The sequence below is a fragment of the Schistocerca piceifrons genome, chromosome 4 (assembly GCF_021461385.2).
Source record: "Schistocerca piceifrons isolate TAMUIC-IGC-003096 chromosome 4, iqSchPice1.1, whole genome shotgun sequence".
Classification (NCBI taxonomy): Eukaryota; Metazoa; Arthropoda; class Insecta; order Orthoptera; family Acrididae; genus Schistocerca; species Schistocerca piceifrons.
In genome coordinates, this window is record NC_060141.1 from 473,895,191 (window position 1) to 473,916,619 (window position 21,429).

General features: G+C 37.3%; 2 protein-coding genes across 7 annotated transcripts in view; one reads left to right on the top strand and one right to left on the bottom strand.

The window, feature by feature from the left end:
- Positions 1-1,294, top strand: part of LOC124796281 (ribokinase-like) — a 57,021-nt gene extending 55,727 nt beyond the window's left edge. Inside the window, exon 7 of the mRNA XM_047260398.1 lies at positions 468-1,294. Within this exon, the coding sequence (XP_047116354.1) occupies positions 468-650 (183 nt within the window). The 3' untranslated portion in view covers positions 651-1,294. The remainder of the gene's footprint in view (positions 1-467) is intronic.
- A 5,174-nt stretch (positions 1,295-6,468) lies between these two features.
- The window catches only part of LOC124794723 (L-seryl-tRNA(Sec) kinase), a 52,005-nt gene continuing 37,044 nt past the window's right edge, over positions 6,469-21,429 (bottom strand). For all 6 annotated transcript variants that reach the window (XR_007016602.1, XR_007016601.1, XM_047258312.1 and 3 more), the window contains 2 exons: positions 8,457-8,676; positions 6,469-6,668 (listed from right to left, as the gene is read on the bottom strand). The gene's annotated coding sequence lies outside the window, so the exon portion shown is untranslated. The remainder of the gene's footprint in view (positions 6,669-8,456; positions 8,677-21,429) is intronic.

The following is a 21,429-nucleotide window of genomic DNA, read 5'->3' on the forward strand; positions in this document are numbered from 1 at the left end:
GTTCAATAGTGTTGATGCGACAGCATGTGAGTATCGGCTTAAAAAAAATCATTTGAGTTATGAGAATATTTAACAATAAACAATAAAATACTGTCTCTTTCACCAAATACATTGGTTGCGAGTTCAAACACAGAAAATCAAACTACCTCTTAAACTTCACAGTAGATGCTTATCTTGTAAGAGGTTTGCAGGTTGTCTATAACAGAATCAATAGAAATTATCGGTCAAATAGGCAGGGGAATGGCAGTTGAAGGAATCCATGCGACTAGTTATCACTTTTTTCTCATTGTCAGTCTGGACGTTTGCTGGGAAAGCTTTTCCTAAGAGAGTGTCACAGTTTTCATCATATTCATGAGTCCCATCATCTTAACTGTACAGGTGGTATCTGTCAAATAGCTCACCAAAAACTACTGTCAGAAAAATTCAGTTGCCAACAGAAAATATAAATATGTGTCTTTATGTTATAGGGTGCTGGAGATTCATTCTTGGGTGCACTGGCATTCTTCCTCGCACGCTGCCCAAAGTTGTTGTTAACTGAGATGGTCAGCAGGGCATGTGCTGTGGCATCCATCAGTGTACGAGCAGAAGGAACACAGACTAGTTTCCCTTATGCACATCAACTACCACCTGAAATATTAATGAATTGCTGATATTGTACATAATATTTGTGAACTGGGTGCATTATTTCATTACACTGCTTTTGGAAGACTGTCAGTATTGTTAAGTTGAACACAGGGTGCTTTGTTAATTTCCGTACTTAGAAGCCAACAGAAGTAAAACTTTAATGGATAAAAACTTTTGGATAATGTGATATCAATAGCTGAGTTGTAAGGGATAAATGATACTAACACATGTTACAATTTCATAATGTAAAATTATGTAACAATAATAATATCAGATGGTATGCAGGACAGTCTCATAATACAATTAATTTCAATATTTATTGAGCAATTCACAACAAATAAGAAACACACAAGCAAACTGCAAGATTTCCATGTTAGCATATTGCCAGTTTGCTTTCATCCTGTGATTTTTGGCTGGCACCTGTTCAACCTTTCATTTCCATATTATGAATTCAGCAATTGAGATATTAAAATTCACTATCTTCTTCTGTATTAATACAGTGCACGCCAACAGTGGGGACTCAACAGTCAAATGAAATGAGAAACATAACACTAACCCAAGAGATGGAAAATATTATAAATCTGAAACAAGTTAACATTTATTTTGTGAAGTGTTTACTGTTAGCATTACTGGGTACAAAAACTGAATAAAAGTTAATGAAAAACAAAAATTGCCTACACTGTGTTAAACTGTCAACTGATATAAAGACATCAACAGTTTCTATAAATGCACATTACTTCATGTGGTAAAAACAGTTCTTTTTTTCTATCGTACACAAATGTACACCATATTTTCTGCAGATGATATGTGCACAGCTTTTTGGGCAGAGTTTGCACCATGCTTGCTTGACATCATACTGTGCCCAATGACCATTTTTGTCATATCTGACATTAGCAGTTAGTTTTGTTGATTGTTGCACTTTTCTTTTCCATAGATTCTTCTCAAATGCTTGGTGTCCCTTTCCTTTTCATATCAAATTTTCTACTCTGTGTCGAATCTGTTGATATATCAGCTTGAAATTGCATCAGTGAGTACTCACTGGTTTTCCCCAGTCGCTGTTGATGACGTATGTACAATAGCCAACTGTTTATGACTGCTAACGCGCCCCCCCCCCCCCCAAAAAAAAAAAAAAAAAAAAAAAAAAAAAAAAAAAAAAAAAAAAAAAAAAAAAAAAAAAAAAACCTCCAATGACACAATGCCAGAACACCAGTCTCATATACCACCTCTTAGATCATATGTCAGTTCTATTTCTATACCACCCTAGAAGCATGTCAGATTTACCCCTCTCATGAATTTGTTGTACTATTTTACAAAAAACCGTCTGTCCACATCTATGGACTCTTTTCTGTAGCACACCACCTTTTGCTTTTAGATTCCAGATCTATGGCAGCATATGAAATTGACGGCTTTCCAATCAAACCACTAGATTAGGGACAGGTTAGACTTACAAGGGGAGGCCATGCAGATTTATTGCAAACTTTGTACACTTGTAGTAATCCATGAGGACAACAAAATCTGTAAGCAGTAGCGCGTACTTCTCAAGCGTTATTGAGAAAATCGCAAGATAATTTCAGTCATCAAATGTGTACCTGTGCGTGGCCGTTATTATCACGAAGTGGCGGCAGCTGAGTGGTTAATCGTAGGTCGTTGGTCACTGGATCGAGTCCCATTTGTCACTCCCCCCCCCCACCCAACACAGTCATATTCTTTACTATTTATATTACAAACGATATAACAGGAAAAATACATGTAATAAGATGAACTTTTATTAAATTTACAATGTTATTTGACAGTCTACAAAGTTTTATTATCACAAATAATATAATATTCATAACTACTGACTAGTAAACGACCAAATGCATAAGAAGTAGAAGTAGTAGTAGTAGTAGTAGTAGTATTATGGTATTCTGCCTTACGGTAGGTCTTGTCGTGGGTAAAGCCTCTTCCACTTTTGTCTGTCCATAGCCAGTCTTTTCATTTCTGAATATTTGTCTCCTTTGATATTGTCCAGCATTTGATATCTTCCTCTTCCCCTTTTCCCCTCTACCATTCCTTCCTTCAATAAACAGTCCCTCCTCAAACAATGTCCAATCTAGTTCTGTTTTCTCTTTCTTCTCCAACCCTTCTTAATACTTCTTCATTCCTTACTCGGTGTTCCCATTTCACTTTTTCCAGTCTTCTCCATAACCACATCTCTAGTGCCTCCAAACTTCTTTCATCTTCCTTCCTCAATGTCCAGGTCTCCGCACCATATAAACAATATAAACATAAACTGATACTGAAAATGTTTGCTTGTCCGTGATTTGAGAAATCCGTTATACCTGGAAGGAGTCCGAAACTACATGTTACCTTCATGTTTTGACTGCCACAGCTTTCAAAAGATGTACAACTAATGATCGCTTTCAACATTACGTGTACAAGTTTCAGGATGGTATTTTTCGTAAAAACATGGAAAACAAAGTTAAACGGCACCAGTTGCATTGAATAAATGCTCCACATACGCATGGTCTTTTGAGGTTTTCCATGGGAAAACAAACCTCGCTAAAATTTTTAAAAACCTCTCTTTCATCTGATAATTTGGAAGCAAACCACGCATAACACAGCATTTCCTTAAATATCGGCGCTGATAATTGTTCATGCAGTATCGAGTGTATTTTAATGGCTTCTTCACAAGTAGCAATTTCTCTTTCGATTAAATAAGAACAATTTTGAAGATGCTCAATGAAATGTTTAACTTGCCTGTAGAAATAAACATCGCACGGTTGGTAAATTGGCGTGCATTTCGGAGGTACGACTTTAACCATACATGTTCCAAGTCCTTCGTCATCGGTGAAAATTTCGTCGTACAAACCAGGATTTGTCTGATCCCCCCAAGAATCTGTTATTAATAAGAATTTTTCTTTCTTCACGTAGGGAAGCATGACGCTAGATACAAATGAACAATATAATTGCATGGTCAGTTTCCCGGATTTCAAACTCATTACGATGACATTCAGAATATCTTCCATTAATTTGTCAATGGTGTTCTGAACCTTTGGTCCAAAGTTCCCCGTGGCTTCTCGCAAACAAAGAAACACGTGTGGCAATAATTCGCCACACAATGTTATCACATATTGTGCCGTGTACGAGTGCGTCACCTTATTCATATTGCACTTTCTGAGAAACATGATCTTTGAATTTCTTTCAACGAGAGTTCTGTTGTTTGTGGACTGGTACTGGCAACCTGTCTGGTCTGTATTGATAACAAATTTTTTTTCGAAATTCCGGATGACTGCCCTTGTCTGCAATTGAAACTTTCTCGTGGCTTCCAACATTTCTTCCGCAGACATGCATTCCCTCAAACTCACATACTGCGTTATCTTCCTCTGCCGAACTCTGTGCCATAGTTTGAATTTTTTTATCCATGAAAGCGATGCTTTGAAGATGAAGTTCTCAGATTGGAATTGGCTTGCAGCAGCCAAAGCCCACTGCTGTAGGTTTCTGGTTGTTACCTGAAAAGTAAAATCAAAGTTTCATTTTATTAATATAATTATTTCTTCAATGAGGTTGTTGAAGATATAGAAAATTAGATGTAGAGTGATAAAAATGAACACTTTCTTGCTCATAATTTTGGCGAGACTCAACGAAATGGTCATAGGTCCACGCATCAATTACCGAATATTTATCGATCGTTGATCCTCCAGATTTTATGTTTTCTTCCCATCTCTTCAATTCGTCTTTTCTTGTCAAACTTCTAGACCCTTTTATCTGGAGAGTTCGAAGACTCCATTTGGGGTGTTCTTTTGCCAGTTTAACAACTTTTATTTTGGTCTCCAATGGAACATAATCGCCCTTTGACGCCTTTTCTGCTGGCTCATAATCTTCATCATCAGATGAATTTTCTTAGACTTGACGGAATTGATCTTCTATGTCCACTTCATCAAAATGAATAAGGTCCTCGTCAGTGATGAGTATTTTTTCTCCTAACATTTCCATGGTAGCCCAATACAGTTCTTCTCCAATCACCATTGGCAGAAATTGTTGCTGATGCTTCTGTACCAATGGCGTCTGCTTCTTGAAGAATACTCTCACAATATACGAACGCATCTTTCAAACGACGTTTCACATCTGCACATGGAGTGAATATTCATGACATTCCTTGTCTGCATTTCTCGACGAACCGGGTGCCACTTCCATTTTTCTAGTCACGATGTAAAGTTTTATACTTCACGAACAATTCGCACGTACATTATTTCTTCCTGCTATATGAGCAAGGTCTCACCGCTACGCAAGTTAACCGTCAAATGATCCCCCATTCTACCCTGGCCCTCCCCTCGTTGGTTGTTTACTAGTCAGTAGTTATGAATATTATATTATTTGTGATGATAAAACTTTGTAGACTGCCAAATGACATTGTAAATTTAATAAAAGTTCATCTGATTACACGTATTTTTCCTGTTATATCAATTGTAATATAAATAGTAAAGAATATGACTGTGTTGGGGAAAAAAAAAGTGACGAACGGGACTAAATCCAGTGACCAACGACTTACGATTACGGGGCTTGGACACTAACCACTTGGCTGCATGTGCTTCGTGATAATAACGGCCACGCACAGGTACATACTTGATGACTGAAATTATCTTGCGATTTTCTCAATAATGCTTGAGAAGTACACACTACTGGTTACATATTTTGTTGTCCTCAGGGAGTACTACAAGTGTATGAAATTTGCAGTAAATCCGCATTCCAAACTTCGTGGCCTCCCCTTGTTAGTTTCAACTCTCAACCATGCTCCGCTTCTTTCAGATCTCTTTCATTTACCAAAGGACAATACCCCGTTCTGTCCTGTCTAATAGTACCAATACAGAGTATACCTTTAAGTTTTAATACTACTGCCAGTTGCAAGGATGAGAACCAGTTATTAAAGAATACTTTGTCAAGATTTACCGAGAAAAAAAATTTCAAAGTGCCGTTACTATGTCCGCAGAAAAATCAAGTCCAAAATCACCACAAGTATCTTTGCCACATAAGAATGAAAATTATACCATAATTCCAGGTGAACCAGTTCGCATGAAAATCTTGAATCCCCATCTGGGTGGTTTATTTCTAATACACTGCAGCCTCTGAAAGGTGCACTGTGTTTGTCGATGGAATTTTATTCTTCTAGTGAAATTGCTTTCATACCTTGAAGAAGAGTATCAAGCAATGGCCGTATTTCCAATAGTTTACCATATTTTGGACCTGTTCTTGATTTTTGGTTGGTGTTACCCTTGGTATGAAAATACTTTCAAGTTTTTGGAACCTATTTAAATTCATTATATCTGCAGTAGGATGATATCTACATGCTGCAGAGCCAGTGCAATTTGTTAGCTGGCATTTTTATCAGTCCCATAAGCTGTTCAGTTTCAACCTGTATACAGTTGAGTACCTCTCCATCTTTTCGATGAGCTTACAAGTTGCTTTGAATACAGATTTCATTTTATAATATCATGTGTAACAAATGTTTTGAAATACATGAGGAGTTTTCAGATTTGCTGGAGGGGGCAGGAGATAATTCCACCATGTAATGTTGGGCAGTTCTAAATCTATTTTCTTGCATTCCACTCATCTGTATGATTTTTGTCCGAGACGTTTTTGTGCATATATTGTCTGAGAAGAAGATGAATTACTCGATAAATTTGTGGTTGTAGTAGGCCCCGATACAGACAAATTTACATCAGATACTCTGGCAGTAGTTATTGCAGGGATGGACAGAAAGGACTTAATGAACTTCGCTGGCAAGTGAACTTCACTGGTATGATCAAGATTTTGAGCTTCGTCACTAGTTCACTTTATCACACAAAAATAAAGTGTTAATCAATATTGTCAGATGTATCATTAATTTCTGACATGTTTCCATTGTTTACAAAATCAAGAAGTTCAGGAATTTCTTCAATGGTCATTTGTTTTTTAATGTAATGTTCCATTGTCACAGTCTAGTTTGTCTATAAAAAAGTCATTACAATATACACAAGTTTTCGCCCCTGATCAAAGCCCAGCTTGTTGGCTAGTCACAGCAGAACCTGAAACAAAGAAAATGTAATATGTATAGGAATAAGATCTCAATTTATCACTCATTTTTTCAATATAAACAGCAAAATATAGGCTATTATTTATTTATTTTTTCTTGACAGTTACTAACCTTTTAATCCCTACAGTGTTCACGGACATCGCACATTTGTATCAAGGTATATTATTATGTCAGACATTATTTTGTTGATGGTGACCATTGTCAGAGCAATAATGCAAGTGTAATCATCATAGTACCAAAGAAATAACAATTCATTCGTAAAATAAAAGTAAAATAAAAATAAATACACCACATCAACAGCCACGTGTAGACAATAATGTAACACGACATCATAGCTGGAGAGATTCATGCAAGAAGTGGGTACATGCACCAACAAGTGGCAAAATGTCATACTAGAAGCATGCTGTCCCTTAACAACAAGATGACTTTAAGGATTGATACACAGTATACTGTATTGCCTAGGATCAACACTGGGAATGAAACGGTTAACTCATAACTCACAAGGTGACTTTTCTATAATGCGTACGAGATGTGGTCTCTGGACCTCTATATTTAAACAGATTTAAGGTGCAAATCATTTGAAAATTTTAATTAAAGTTAAATAACATTTAGTTTTAGAATTACTTTAGTGTTTTTAAATATTATTGACCTTATTGCGAAGGGTTAAGCTTGCTGGAATTTACTTTTTATCACACATTTTGCGTGTTATTTTTAGGTACTACACATAAATGAACTGTTACAGAACTGAATTTTACATTCTCAAAAATTATGTCTCGGGGGTTCAAACTTGCACATAAAAATTGCCCTCAATAGGTACAAAAAGACAATCTGCGAAAGTTACAATCAGTGTTGTGATCCACAGTTTTCTTTATCACCACAGAGAATACATTCGATTTTAAGAAGCACTTTAAGTGTTTTATACGGGAAACAGAGGACCCCACCACAATTGTTCTAAGCTTCTTTCTCTGAATGATTCTCCGCTAGCAGAATTGTGATCACTGGTTGTTGTAAAAACACCATCTTTTCCAGCCCTCTGATCTATATCACTGAAATCTTCTTCCATCAACCGACAACAATTTCTTCAAAAAGATCATTTAAACTGACTTGATCCTGCAAGGTGTCAACAGCAAACAAAGAAGGTGACATCAAGAAAATGTAGGGTTGCGATTCAAGGATGGTAGTGGGGATATATAAGCAGTCTGCCAGAACTGACCTTGGAGAGTGAGCTCAAAAATTTTTGCTCTCTCTGAGACCACACCTTGTGAGTTAAGGGTTAATTATTTTTCTGACATTTCACCAGCATGATGGGTTGCTATTGTCAAATATTCTCTCTCTATTACTGGATAGGACTGTGGGGTAGCATCTTTAATTCGTAATCCAAAATTTAGATATCCACCACCAGCAATGGAGGATGAATCTTTGACGCGTGTGACACCCCAGCCCACCCTGGGTGCTGCAGTGCCTAGGCAGAGATAACCAACATACTGCCTCCACACGTTGATAGGAGTGAAAATGCTTCTTAACATATCTGGTATGGTTAATACTGTTGAATCTGTGAGTAGATTTTTTTCAGCCACACTTTTCCAGTTGATAACTGCTTGTAAAAGAATAGCTATTTGTGTCACGTTTTACATCACGTCAGCTAACATGTGACAAAATTATTAGATATGTAGTTGTCACTTCTTTTTTAAATGTGGCAGTCTTCCTGTTATGAGGAACATCGACTATTTTCTTCACATTCTCTCTAGAAATCTGTAGCTGTTAACCTATAAACTCTTACCAGCAATTCCTACCCATTCTTCGATACTTAGATGGAATTTTTGTCATTTGTTACATCTGTGTTTGTGTATGCATCTGTCCAACACTTCCAATGATTTAGATATCCCCGTATAATCCAAAAGCATTTCTCCTCTAACATTTCCACCATTTTACAATTCCAGTTCCAATGCTGGCACTTAAGTCGACATTCTTCTTCATAACAGTGGATAGCTTCACCTTCACTGAAAAACACACACAGAATGCAAGTAAATACATTATAGCTTTTTAATTAAGTAGTTCTGTTTTTTAAAAAGTTAAGAGAGACTGAGAAGATTGTGCAGAAGGTAACTGATGGATCTGCAAATTACTACATCCAAACCTGTACTTTGCAAGCCACTATGAAGTGTGTGAAAGAAGGTTCATAATGTACCTTTCCACCCCCATCCTATTCTATTAGCAGATGCTATATGAGGAGAAAGATTATCAATAGTCCATGTATGTCTCTAATTTCACTGCCATCATTAAGCAAGAAGAACACTGCTTCATAATTGCTATGAGGAATAGCTGACACTTACTACATGACACCCAACCAATGATAGTAAAGTGAAATGCAAAGGGCGAGACGTGTTAACTGCAGCAAAGCCTGTGCATGAATGCTCAGTGTGCTTTTGACCGTTCATGCAGTACCGGTGTTTGATGAAGGTAGATGGACAACTCATTAGTGCGACATTCTGTGTGTGGTGCAGCAACACATGTGCAAGGCATCATTTGATTGCAAGCCAGTCAAAGCGTCACTACTGTGGCCACAGTAATGGGTGTGTCCCAAACATGTCATCTCATGATTAAAAAAGGCCAATGTAAGTGCATATAATATGTAAAGGCATGCCAGTGGTTTTAGACAGGCCATCACGCCACAAGGGGATCGCTACATAGCCCTACTGGCGAAAAGGAACAGACATCTCATTCCTTGGCAGGTCACTGCAGACCTTGCAAGCGCTACCGGTATTGGTGCCAGTGCATATCTCTTTGCCAGAACCATTTTGTGACAATTAAATTGGGCTGGTTTGTATGCTCAAAAGCTTGTTAAATCCATCCCACTTCAACTACGCCGTCATCGAGAAAGAACGTTGGTTGGGGTAAACAACAGTGGTACAGAAAGATGTTCTCCGATGAAACCTGCTTCACTGTGGCAAGTGATTCTGGCTACTTGTTAGTGTGGGCAGAGGGGGAACACATTATACACTACAGAATATCCATAAATGTCACTGGTATGGTTCAGGCATTATGGTGTGTGGGCAGGTATTATACATAATGCCTGAATGCCACTACATATTTTTGCTTGACATACTGTTACAGCACCAGTGTTGCAAGGAGATTATTCTGGATCATGTGTGTGTGTTTAGGAGTGTGGTAGGCCTGGATTTTCTGTTTATGGATGATAGTCCCCGCCCACACAGGAAAGATGAGGAGGTGGACACACTGGAGAGTGAAGATGAACATATGGAATGGTCTGCCTACTCTCCTGGATCTAAACCATGCAATAACTGAAAACTTCCTTGAGAGAGGAGTCCCCAAGGACTCCTCAGCTGTCTGGTAATCAGAGTGAATAACAAGTGCAAAATATGCATTAATGTTCAAGGAGGGTGTGTATCTTACTGAGAGTCCAATATCAATCTTTATGTTGGAGGGAGGTCTCATTGGTGTCAAATGTATACGTTATTAATGTCTGTTATTTTGCTTTTCCATAGCATTTGTCAAGCAGTGTATGTTGAAGGAAGTATACATTTATTGACATGTTTAACACTTTGGAGACTGGCCACTTAGGAGAACATCAGGCCTACGAAAGCGGCCATTTAAAGCATTATTGGCACGTGTAACGGATGTATCTTCAAGAGTAATACATACTAAAAAAGGACCAAGCTCCAAGATTATTCTTTACATTTACTTTAGTTCTTTGATAGGTTACAAACTTTTAAAATATGATGACAAAGTATAATTATCATCCCAAGGAAAAAGTATAAGGCGAATTATTGAGGGTGGTGTTTTTTTTTTTCATAGCATAGCAGGATTTTCCTTTTCAGGCTGGAGCTATTACATGTGCTCGACTTTTTTTATGTAAAATTGGTTTTAAACTTTGTGCACAAAGTAATAATTTATAAATCAAAACATAACAGTCCACAGAAATAACATACTTCTAACTTTTCCAATTGCTGTGCAAAGCTCAATTGCAAAAGAAGAATGGAAAATGCAGATAATTTTTTATTTGCGCACAAATGTGGCTGTTGCCAAGATGGTGAAGACAACATTTGTACCTCACATAATTACATTATGGTCCTAGTATATACATTAATGTACTACGCAATAGATTAAAATTGCCCGTATTTTATTTTCCGTAGCCTTTGGTGTTTTTCTTCTGTTGCACAAGGTATTTGAATTTAGTGATGCTTTCTGGAAATGGAATTAGGTTATCCTGTGGTAAACTGTTCCACTACTTCACTCCTCTACTGGCATATGAGTATTTACCTCCACTGCTGTCCCTGGTTTCACACTTACTTGGTACTAATGGTTTTTCATTCCAACATATACACCCTCATAGACCATGTACATTGTATATCCTCCGATGCTCAGGGCTGGCCAAAAATATAGTAACACCAAAAATGCAAAGCTTTAGAATGTCTAATACTGTGCAGGTAGGCCGTTGGAATTCAAAAGAGCTTCCAGCCATGCGTAAATACAAGTCCTGTATGTTTTTCAAGGATATCTTATACCATAGTTCCTACAAAATAGTAGCAAGTTCAGGTAATGGCGACAGAAGTGAGTACTGATCACACTCCCCTCTCTCCGGAGTAGACCACAAAGGCTTAATAATATTGTGATCTGGTAACTGCAGTGACAATGGGAGATGCAACAATTCATCCTTGTGCTCACAAAACCAGTTCTGTACGATGCAAGATGTGTGAACAGGAACCCTGTTGTCTTGGATCACAGCACCACTACTGGAGGACAAATAGTGTATCATGGGATGGACCTGCACCTGATCAGCCAAAATGGTCACATAATCCCTGGCAGTAATGTGATCTTGCGGAGTAACCTTGGGGCTCATGGAATATCATGATATGGTTGCACAATTGTCACTGATCCCCCACCACATTTCCCTCTTGGGATGTAAACTCAGCCAGAAGTTGGAAATAGTTTGAAACAAGACTTTTCCCACTGAATTACTTTCTTGCATTGCTCCCTAGTCCAGGTTTTATAGCTCTGGCACCACATTTTCCTATTACAGGCATTTGCATCACTGATGCGTGGTTTCAGAATTCCAGCATGTCCTGTATGGAGCTCCTTTTGTGTTGTTTTGGTGCTGACAGGGTTCCCACATGTGACATTCAGTTCTGCAGTGGCTTTTGTAGGTGTAATCTTATTTTTCATCACAATCCTCTTCATTGACTATCTGTCACAATTACTTAAAACACATTTTCTTTTGCATTGGACTTGGCAGTTAATATTTTTCTGCTTTCCCTTTATGTGGTATAAATCTTCGATATAGTGCCTCTTGGAACACACATTTTTTGCTCCCTTGATAACGGAAGCACACATTATATGAGCAACAACAATTTGGCCACGTTCAAATTCACTTAGTTCGGACATAATACACCACAGCTACACAGAACACTGTTCTGACCATGACTGACACTTTTCACAGGTGCCGTTCATGGTCAAATACAGAAGCACAACCTGGATATGCATTTATGTTCAAGCACACATTTCTCACAGTGTTTCCATATTTTTCCAACTCCTGCAGTTCCTATTAGATACTTAGTTGCTCTCCATTGCATTTCTTCTATCTGCTTTGACAGGAATATTTGCTGGGGATCCCATGACCCTGCAGCTGGCGTCTTACGAGGGACACGTAGGCTTTCTCCTTCATACCCTTGGTTGCCCCATTCAGCACCCTCATTAATACGCGCAGAAAGCAGGTGCCTTGTTGACTGCCTCACCTATGTGTAGCCCACAATATTTCATTGCACTCAATGTCACAGTATTGGCATTGTTGTCCTGCTGTGTTGTTGTCCAGTTCTAACTTGTACTAACATCTTTTCCATCACATCTAGTGCCAGTATCATGGGTCCACATGCCAACACAATGTCTCCGTATTCAGTGGAAGTAACTTGTGCGAGCGAACTGTACAATGGCAGGAGTAGATTTATTCTACAGTCAGTTGCGAATGCTGGTTCTGTAAATTTTCTCAATAGTGTTTCAGGAAAAGAACGTCGTCTTCCCTCAAGTGATTCAATTTGAGTTCACAAAGCATCTTCATAATACATGTGTACTGACTGAACTGCAGGGAACAAATCTAGCTGCACGACTGAATTTCTTTGTCAACCATTTGCCTTCGTTACTATTAACATTATGTGCTGATTCCACTTCATGCCACTTTGCAATGTTATGCTTTGATATTTAATCATCGTGACTATGTCAAGCAACACGTCACAAATATTTTATTTGAACATTACAGGATTGTTTTTCCTACTCAACAGCATTAGCTTACATTTTTCTATATTTAAAAGCAAGTTTCTATTCATCACTCCAAGTAGAACTTCTGCATAAGTCATCCTGTAGTATCCTACATTAATGCAGAAGTCACACTTTTCCGTACATGCAGCCAACAGGCACAGGTTGCCTATTCATCAGATCATTTATGTCTATAGAAAAAAAGAATGGTCCTGTCACATTCAGCCCTTAAACTAACTATGCCACATCCATTAATAACCATGTCAATCCTGCATCAATGTGGGACAGAGGCACAAGCAAAAGAACAAAAGGAAGATAGATGCCTTTCTGGAAGCCAAACTGAGCTGTTGTTAAAAGGTAATTCTCAAAGATTGTCAACATTCTGATGTAACCCCTCTTCTCAGAATCTTTTGAGAACACAGGAAGGAGGCAGATGGTACTATAATGGTCAATTCCTTACCTCAAATTTTATAAATGAGTGTTACTACCGCATATCAGTCTTTCAGGGAATACACCTTGACTCGTTGAGGGTACTGCCAAATTTGCACAAGATATTAGTACTTTGAACATAACTACAAAAATTATCATTTGTTAGTTACATAATGATTTTTGTGACCTTTTTAACAGATGACGGGCTAAAACTGTTGTCAGATGCAATGCCTTTCTATGTACATCTAACCTCTGACAGACTATTTTTTGGCCTGGTGTTTTCCGCTAGCATTAGGAAGATTTATTGCATTTTAATGGCCAGTTATTTGCATTTAATAATTGGTCTCACTGCTACTCTCATCAGAGAATTTAATATAATTTGCCTTGCCAGGTTTGTTCGTTTCATTCCTAATATTGCGACAAATTCTTCTCAGAGTTCTGATATTCTTTTTCGCATAGTTCATGGTTTTTTGGTGAGATGATGAATTTTGCAATACTGCTTGTATTGCAGTTTTAAGTTTTGATTAGAGCTAATCCTTTGGACTAAATAAGGCCCTCTTCCCAGCATAAGGTACATTGACCACAGATGTTAGCCACCCTTTCTCTCAGTTTCCAGTGTAACTGGCCTTGATTCATCGAAAAGGAAAGCTGTATTCCTTGTGTAAGATTTTTAGGAAAAAAATTAATTTTCTTATCTACTGTTTGTCCTTGACAAACATCTTCCAAATTTTCATCCTGTTTATTGGAACTGAGTCAGCATTTAAAATTCTGTGAAATTTGATTTTTCCCTTTCAAGTTAAACCTGACTAATTGGGAGTATTTATTATGAGGCCTCATCTATTTGAAGAAACACAATTGGATTCAGAAACCAATTATCTGATGTTCATTATGTCCTCCTATTCTTGCTGAAGAACTCATTGTGAGGATCAAACCAAAGCTGGAGATCAGTAACTGTACGTGCCCTTCATCAAAACTTATCAGAGATGACATCAATATTGAAAGCTCCACAATCATTTCTCAATTATTTATGCTAAGTCTTGTTACTCCCTCTAAACTGCTTATTAAAGTTCAAAACATTTCCTGTTTGGGGGCTGTACTTTCAGAATTGCTATCTTGTATGTTTCCAAGTCAGTTACTAAAGTACAGCATTCAAAAACTTGTGCAATGCAGTACTCATTTAGGTCTATTGTCTGGGATTTTATTCTTTGTTAGCTTATCTTTCCTTTTTAATAAGCTTGTTATGTTTTGATGGAAAAGTCCAAATGTATTATGATTGTTACTTTTTGCTCTTTCCAAAGTGCTGTTTTTCGTTTCTCCACTGATCATTGTGACCGTTTACAGTTATTTGGCATTTCTATCTTTAGGAAACATTTACGCTAAAATGCTGAGTGAAAATATTGGAAACAACAGCTTGAACACACAGTGATCTGCGTACAGTGAATACTTCTGAAAATTAGTCATGCAAGTAGCTCAGGTTATCGTCTTAAACTGTTCCCTGCACCCCGAAAATCACTACATGATCATCTTCACCAAGACCTTTCTCCAGAAGGACTAAACCCCATGTGGCAACATTGAGACCTGTACATCGCTTAAAAGTACTAGTTAGCTGGTGTTCACTACCCAAGGAGTTTTGTATTGTTTCAGACACCAGTAAAAACCTGATTCTGTAAAGAATCTATTTCTCCCATTCAAAACAGCTTCAAACTCCCGACTGCTTTAGAAATGAGTTAATGTGTTAAATATTTCACATTGTGCATGTAAATGAGGAAAAGTTTAAAACTATGTAAAAATTTGTTGTGAATCATGAAGTGTATTAAGTCAGGGTAATTTGCACTCCACTTTATGCAAAAGACAGATTTTCATGCATCACAATGTTTATGTCACATCTTCTGAACCTTGTGTCATATAGTGATATAATTTTGCCAGTACATTTAGTGGTATGTCTGGATACTCTCTGCAAAATGTGTTACGAATAGAGGTAGTAATAAAGAAGTTATAAATTAAAACATCATGTCAGATGCCGCAGTTTTACTGCACGAACAATGACAATGTAGTAGCGACAAACTTTTTTCCTTTTATCAGTTTATGGGGGCATGCCATGAGTTACGCTGCCATGTGTATACCACCTTATGAGTGGATTTGAAGTTCTGAAGGTAGCATGAGTAAAATACAGGGAGTGAAATGTTGTGTACAGCTTGTGCAGAAACCAGATAGTAGTTAAAAGTTGAAGAACATGAACAGAAACCAGTTGTTAAGAAAGAAAAGGAAGCAGAGGTTGAAGGGAGTGAGACAGGGTTGTACCCTACTCCAGTGCTGTTCAATCTGTACATTCAGCAAGCAGTATAGGAAGCCAAAGAAATATCTGGAGGAGAAATAAAAACTCTGAAGTTTGACAAGGACATTGCAGTTCTGTCAGATAGAGCAAAGGACATGCAAGTGCAGTTGAATGGAATGGAGAGCATCTCGAAAGGAGGATATAATACGAACATTAACAGAATCAAAACAAGGGTATGTAGTCTAATTAAATCAGGCCATGCTCAGGGAATCAGATTAAGAAGTGGGACACTTAAAAGTAGCAGATGAGTTTTGCTATTTGGACAGTAAAATAACTTATGATGGCTGATGATAAGAGGGTATAAAATGTAGACAGCAATGGTACGAAAAGCATTTCTGAATAAGAGAAATTTATTGACTTCAGATTAAGTATTAGGTAATCTTTTCTGAAGGCATTTGTCTGGAGTGAGCCTTGTATAAAAGGCAAATGTTCACAATAAGCAATTCACACAAAAAGAGAATAGAAGCTTTTGAAATGTGATGCTACAGAAGAGTGCTGAAGATTAGACGGATAGTTCATGTACCTCAAGAGGTGCTGAATAGAATTGGAGAGAAAAGAAATTTGTGACACAACTTCACTAAAAGGAGGAGTCGAATTCATTCTGAAACATCAAGGAATCTTAAGAATTATATCATGACTGTGCTTTTCGATAACAGTGCACATAGAAGCTTTATAAGATTGGAAAACAACAGCAAACTAGTTGTAAAATGAAAAGTTTATTAACCCTTTACCATGGTTTCAACAAACATAAATTTGTCTTCTTCAGAAGAAAAATGGACCTATTGAACAAATTATTACAAAATAGGTACAAGGGTCAACCAGAGAAGGGTGAAATATGACAAACAATAATGACAAAAATTTTCACAAGAGCATACTCACTCATAAAATCACATATTGACATAAAAGGATATTGAAGCCATAAGGCTCTTGTCTAGTACAGTTTACTTGTCACACACAAATATCAGCTGTTAAAATGCATACCAGAAGGTGGTAGCCCAATACTGTCGGGCTTTTAAATAAAACCCATGTGACATTTGTGCAATACCTAAACAACTAGCTTCCAATCTCACCTTTTTCTTGTTATTAGGAATGTTTTCTTTTCCTCAATAGTAATAAGAAATTTGTACATTGTGCAGAAGACAGCAATGATAGGCTTTTAAAATTATCTTTGTAACAGAAGATCAATGTCCAGGAATATTCAGTTTTTTTTTTTTTTTAACAACCTTTGTATCAATCTTGCTTGAGAGTATTTAGCTTTAAGCTCTCACACAAAATGGGCATGTAATTTTTACTCGTGCATTAAGAACGTGTGTAGTAAATGCTATGTGTGTATAAAAATGCAAGAGTGTGTGTGTGTGTGTGTGTGTGTGTGTGTGTGTGTGTATATATATATATATATATATATATATATATATATATATATATATATATATATATATATATATATATATATATATAAAAAAAAACAAAGATGAGGTGACTTACCGAACGAAAGCGCTGGCAGGTCGATAGACACACAAACATACACACAAAATTCAAGCTTTCGCAACAAACTGTTGCCTCATCAGGAAAGAGGGAAGGAGAGGGGAAGACGAAAGGAAGTGGGTTTTAAGGGAGAGGGTAAGGAGTCATTCCAATCCCGGGAGCGGAAAGACTTATTAGGGGGAAAAAAGGACAGGTATACACACGCACATATCCATCCACACATACAGACACAAGCAGACATATTTAAATATGTCTGCTTGTTTCTGTATGTGTGGATGGATATGTGCGTGTGTGCGAGTGTATACCTGTCCTTTTTTCCCCCTAAGGTAAGTCTTTCCGCTCCCGGGATTGGAATGACTCCTTACCCTCTCCCTTAAAACCCACTTCCTTTCGTCTTCCCCTCTCCTTCCCTCTTTCCTGATGAGGCAACAGTTTGTTGCGAAAGCTTGAATTTTGTGTGTATGTTTGTGTTTGTTTGTGTGTCTATCGACCTGCCAGCGCTTTTGTTCGGTAAGTCACCTCATCTTTGTTTTTATATATAATTTTTCCCACGTAGAATGTTTCCTTCCATTATATTGATATATATATATATATGAAAAGTTATCATAGGCGCAATAATAATTTTATTTATTATGCCAATATTTGTTCGCAAGCATGACTTTTGCCTGCAATCGTAAGAAGAGGCAGTAATTTCTTCCAGCCTGCAAGACATCTTAAAATATATATATGCTAATCATCAAGATTTAGTGGATGGACTGTATGATCGGCAACCACAGAGAATTAGAGGTAAATTAATGATGTCAGCATTAAAATGTGTGTGTGTGTGTAATTGGACAACTGACATTTTGCTAAGCACTAAGTTTGCTGCAAAATCAGACAGTCTAAAAAATCTGCAGCTGACAGAGTAAGAAAATTTATCCTAGATACATTATTCATTTTTGCGCTTTTTCAACAAGAATCCATGCTTTTAATCCAGTACTGCAAGTAGTAATTATCTCTCATTATGTAAATTTCAGGCAGATTCATACTCTTTAGTCACTAGCCGAAATCTTAATTTACCTAATAAAACCAGAAAGAAAAAGATGGCTGATTGCTGTGTTCTATTATTTGAAAGTCATATCTCAGTCATTGAGTGCAACCACATCCCTAATGGAAGATAACTTGAATTTATTTCATTAATTTGACATTCGAATTTTAACTGTGCAGCCCCACATTCCAAAAGAGTGCACATGTATCATCACCATTATGCATGCTCCTGCACGCCATAGGTGGACCAATTTTCAAAGGGGGCACTAAATTCAACAGACATCACTCATGCAGGGGCTGCCCTTGCGTATGCATCATGATGCCAATTTTTGGTACTAATTTAGCAATATGAACTAGCAATCTCCAGTGCACAATTCTCACCTGCAGAGGGCTGAATGATTGTCAGCCAAAATATCCTGCCAAGAAATCGACATCATTCAGCTGCAATCCCAAAACTTCATGGAATAAATAATGAACTGTTTAACATGCTGTGTGACAGCTGGAACTGTCATGAAGAAGAATGAAGCAATGTTTTCAGTTGTTTTCCTGATTTCATGGACTTGTGGCAAACACATTGTTGTATACCATTCAGCATTAACTATTGTCTGATCCATTAAAGCAATAGTCACAATACATCCAGTGTAACCAAAGAAAAAGGTGATCATTCTTTTGGGAGTGCTTTAAGAAAGAAGAACATTTCTTGGTTTCAGTTCATCTTTGAACATCCATACAGTCAACTACTGCAAAGTTTCGAGATCATACAAATATATCAAGTTTTGTTGGATACAAATTTTGCATTTCCTCGGTCGAAGTTTTTGAATATTTCCTAATACTAATTGACAGAAGACTTTTTTTGAGCTATGAACAAATTGTCCCTTAGGAACAGATCTTTTTCAAAACTGAATGTCCATGCGAAATCAAATGTACTGCCATCTTACATATTCCTTGGGATGCCTCTACCTCACCGTTAAGTCACATACCAATCCTCTCCAAATGATGATGTGTAGAGCGTTGATGCTTTTTGAAACCAACAACTAATTTTGGTCAGCCTTCACAACTGGAAGCACATCCAAGGCAAAATTCTGCAAAACCATTGTTGACAGTCTTTTCTGAAGGTGATTGATTATCAAAAAGTTGAACAAAGTGATCTGAGGCATTGGTACTACATAAGGCCTTCACGAAAATCATAAAAAATTATTATCCAATTGCAACCTTTTTCACTTTTTTAAGATCAACTTCTCCTTCTGCGTAATCATAGGGTGGTAAGCCCAACTACTATAGCACAAAGGGTAATCACATCTACATCCAAGCTGTCTGCATCACGGTATACAATATGAAAATAAGTGTAGGCCAGGCATCACACTGTTAACTATTTCTCACTAGCCTGCAAGCAGTTTCCATATTTGCCTACAGTGGCATTTCTTTTTTTCTTCTTCTTCTTCTTCTTCTTCTTCTTCTTCTTTTTTTTTTTTTTTTTTAGCTCAATCAAAAATGACTGACATGATTTCTTCCACTTGTCAGCTTGGGTGGACAAACTGGAAGTATCTGTATGGTTGTCTTGAATGTGTTCAATTATACTAGAAGAAGAGCTGTGGCTTGAAAGTTAATAACATCTCAATGGCGTTAATGTCTTTATAAGTATGACACACCAATCAGCTCAAGGTGAGTAGCTAATTTTGCTCATGTTTTTTTTAATCAAAAACATTATTTATTAAATAACATTGCTGAAGCTGACAATGCTGCAGCCATTAAGCAAATTTTCACTTGAAGAAGTTTTTAGCATCCTACTTCAACAATGAATGGACATCTATAAGATCAAATATGGATACAGAGGACGTATGAGCAGAGTTCAAACAGATTGAAAATCACATTCTGGTGAAGCATTCAATAAGTAAGTCGATTAATGATACAGGCCCACTGGGGTCTAATAACACATTTCAAAAAATCATGAGAAAACAGAGATTGATGCATTCTTTGTTCAAACTAAAATGCAGAAATGTCATCAGTAGTGAAAGACCTTGCCATGAATCCTAGAAGATTCTAGGATTTCTAAGTGGATTTAAGGCTTCTATTAAGTTACTTGTAGATCATTCTGATGGTCAGCAAAAGAAAAGCAGAAGTTTTAAATTCATGGTTACGAAATCATTCGCGCAGAGGGATCGTACCAAGATGTACCATCGTTCCACTTCCACACAAACTTCCATATGGAGGATATATAATTAGGCATGCTGGCGTTGAAAAACAGCTGAAAGGTTGAAAGTGAGCAAGCCACACTTCTTGGTGGTATCGCTATTTGGTTTAACAGAGGTAAGACTCTTCACATTGGCCCCTTAGTTAACTTGCATTTGTCACTAATCTCTCACACAATGCAAAGTCCCAAGCAAGTGGAAAAAAGTACAGATAACCTTCACATATAAGAATGGTAAAGGAACTGACCAGCAAAATTATAGGCCAAGAGGTGTAATGTCAGTTTGCTGCATAATTTTTGAGCATATTCCGAGTATGAATATACCAGACAGGGAAACACCTATCCATAACTCTACACAAATTTAGAAAACGTCGCTCAGGTGAAAAATAACTTGCCCTAGAACTGCACAGTATCCTGCAAATTATAGAGGCAGGGCAACAGGCAGATTCGATATTCCTCAGCTTCAAAAAAAAGCATTTAATACAATGCCATCCTGTAGATTGTGAACAAAGATCTCATACAGAATACATTCTCAGATATGTGAGTGGCTCAGAGACTTTAATAGAACCATGTAAGTGTTCATCAGAGACAAGTACTACCAGGAGTGCTCCTGGGATGTGTGATAAGACCACTAGTTTTCTACACACGTAAATGGCCTCTCAGATTGAGTGAGCAGCAATTTGTGGCTGCTGACCATGTTGTAGTGATTCATTGAGTGACTGTATGAGGATTTAAGATGACTTCGATGAAATTTCTATTCGGCATGATGAATGGCAGCTTGCTTTAATTGTAGAAAAAAGTAAGTTAAGGCAAATCAGTGGGAAAAGCAATCCTGTAATGTTCAAATTGAATAAAGTATTGACGGTGTGCTGCTTGGTACAGTAATGTCGATTAAACTATGTAGGTGTAACATTGCAAACCAACAGAAACATAACGAGGATGAAAGATTTGTGATTTGAAAGGCAAATGTTTCGGTTTATTGTGAAAATTCTATGAAAGTATAGCTTACCTATAAAAGAAACT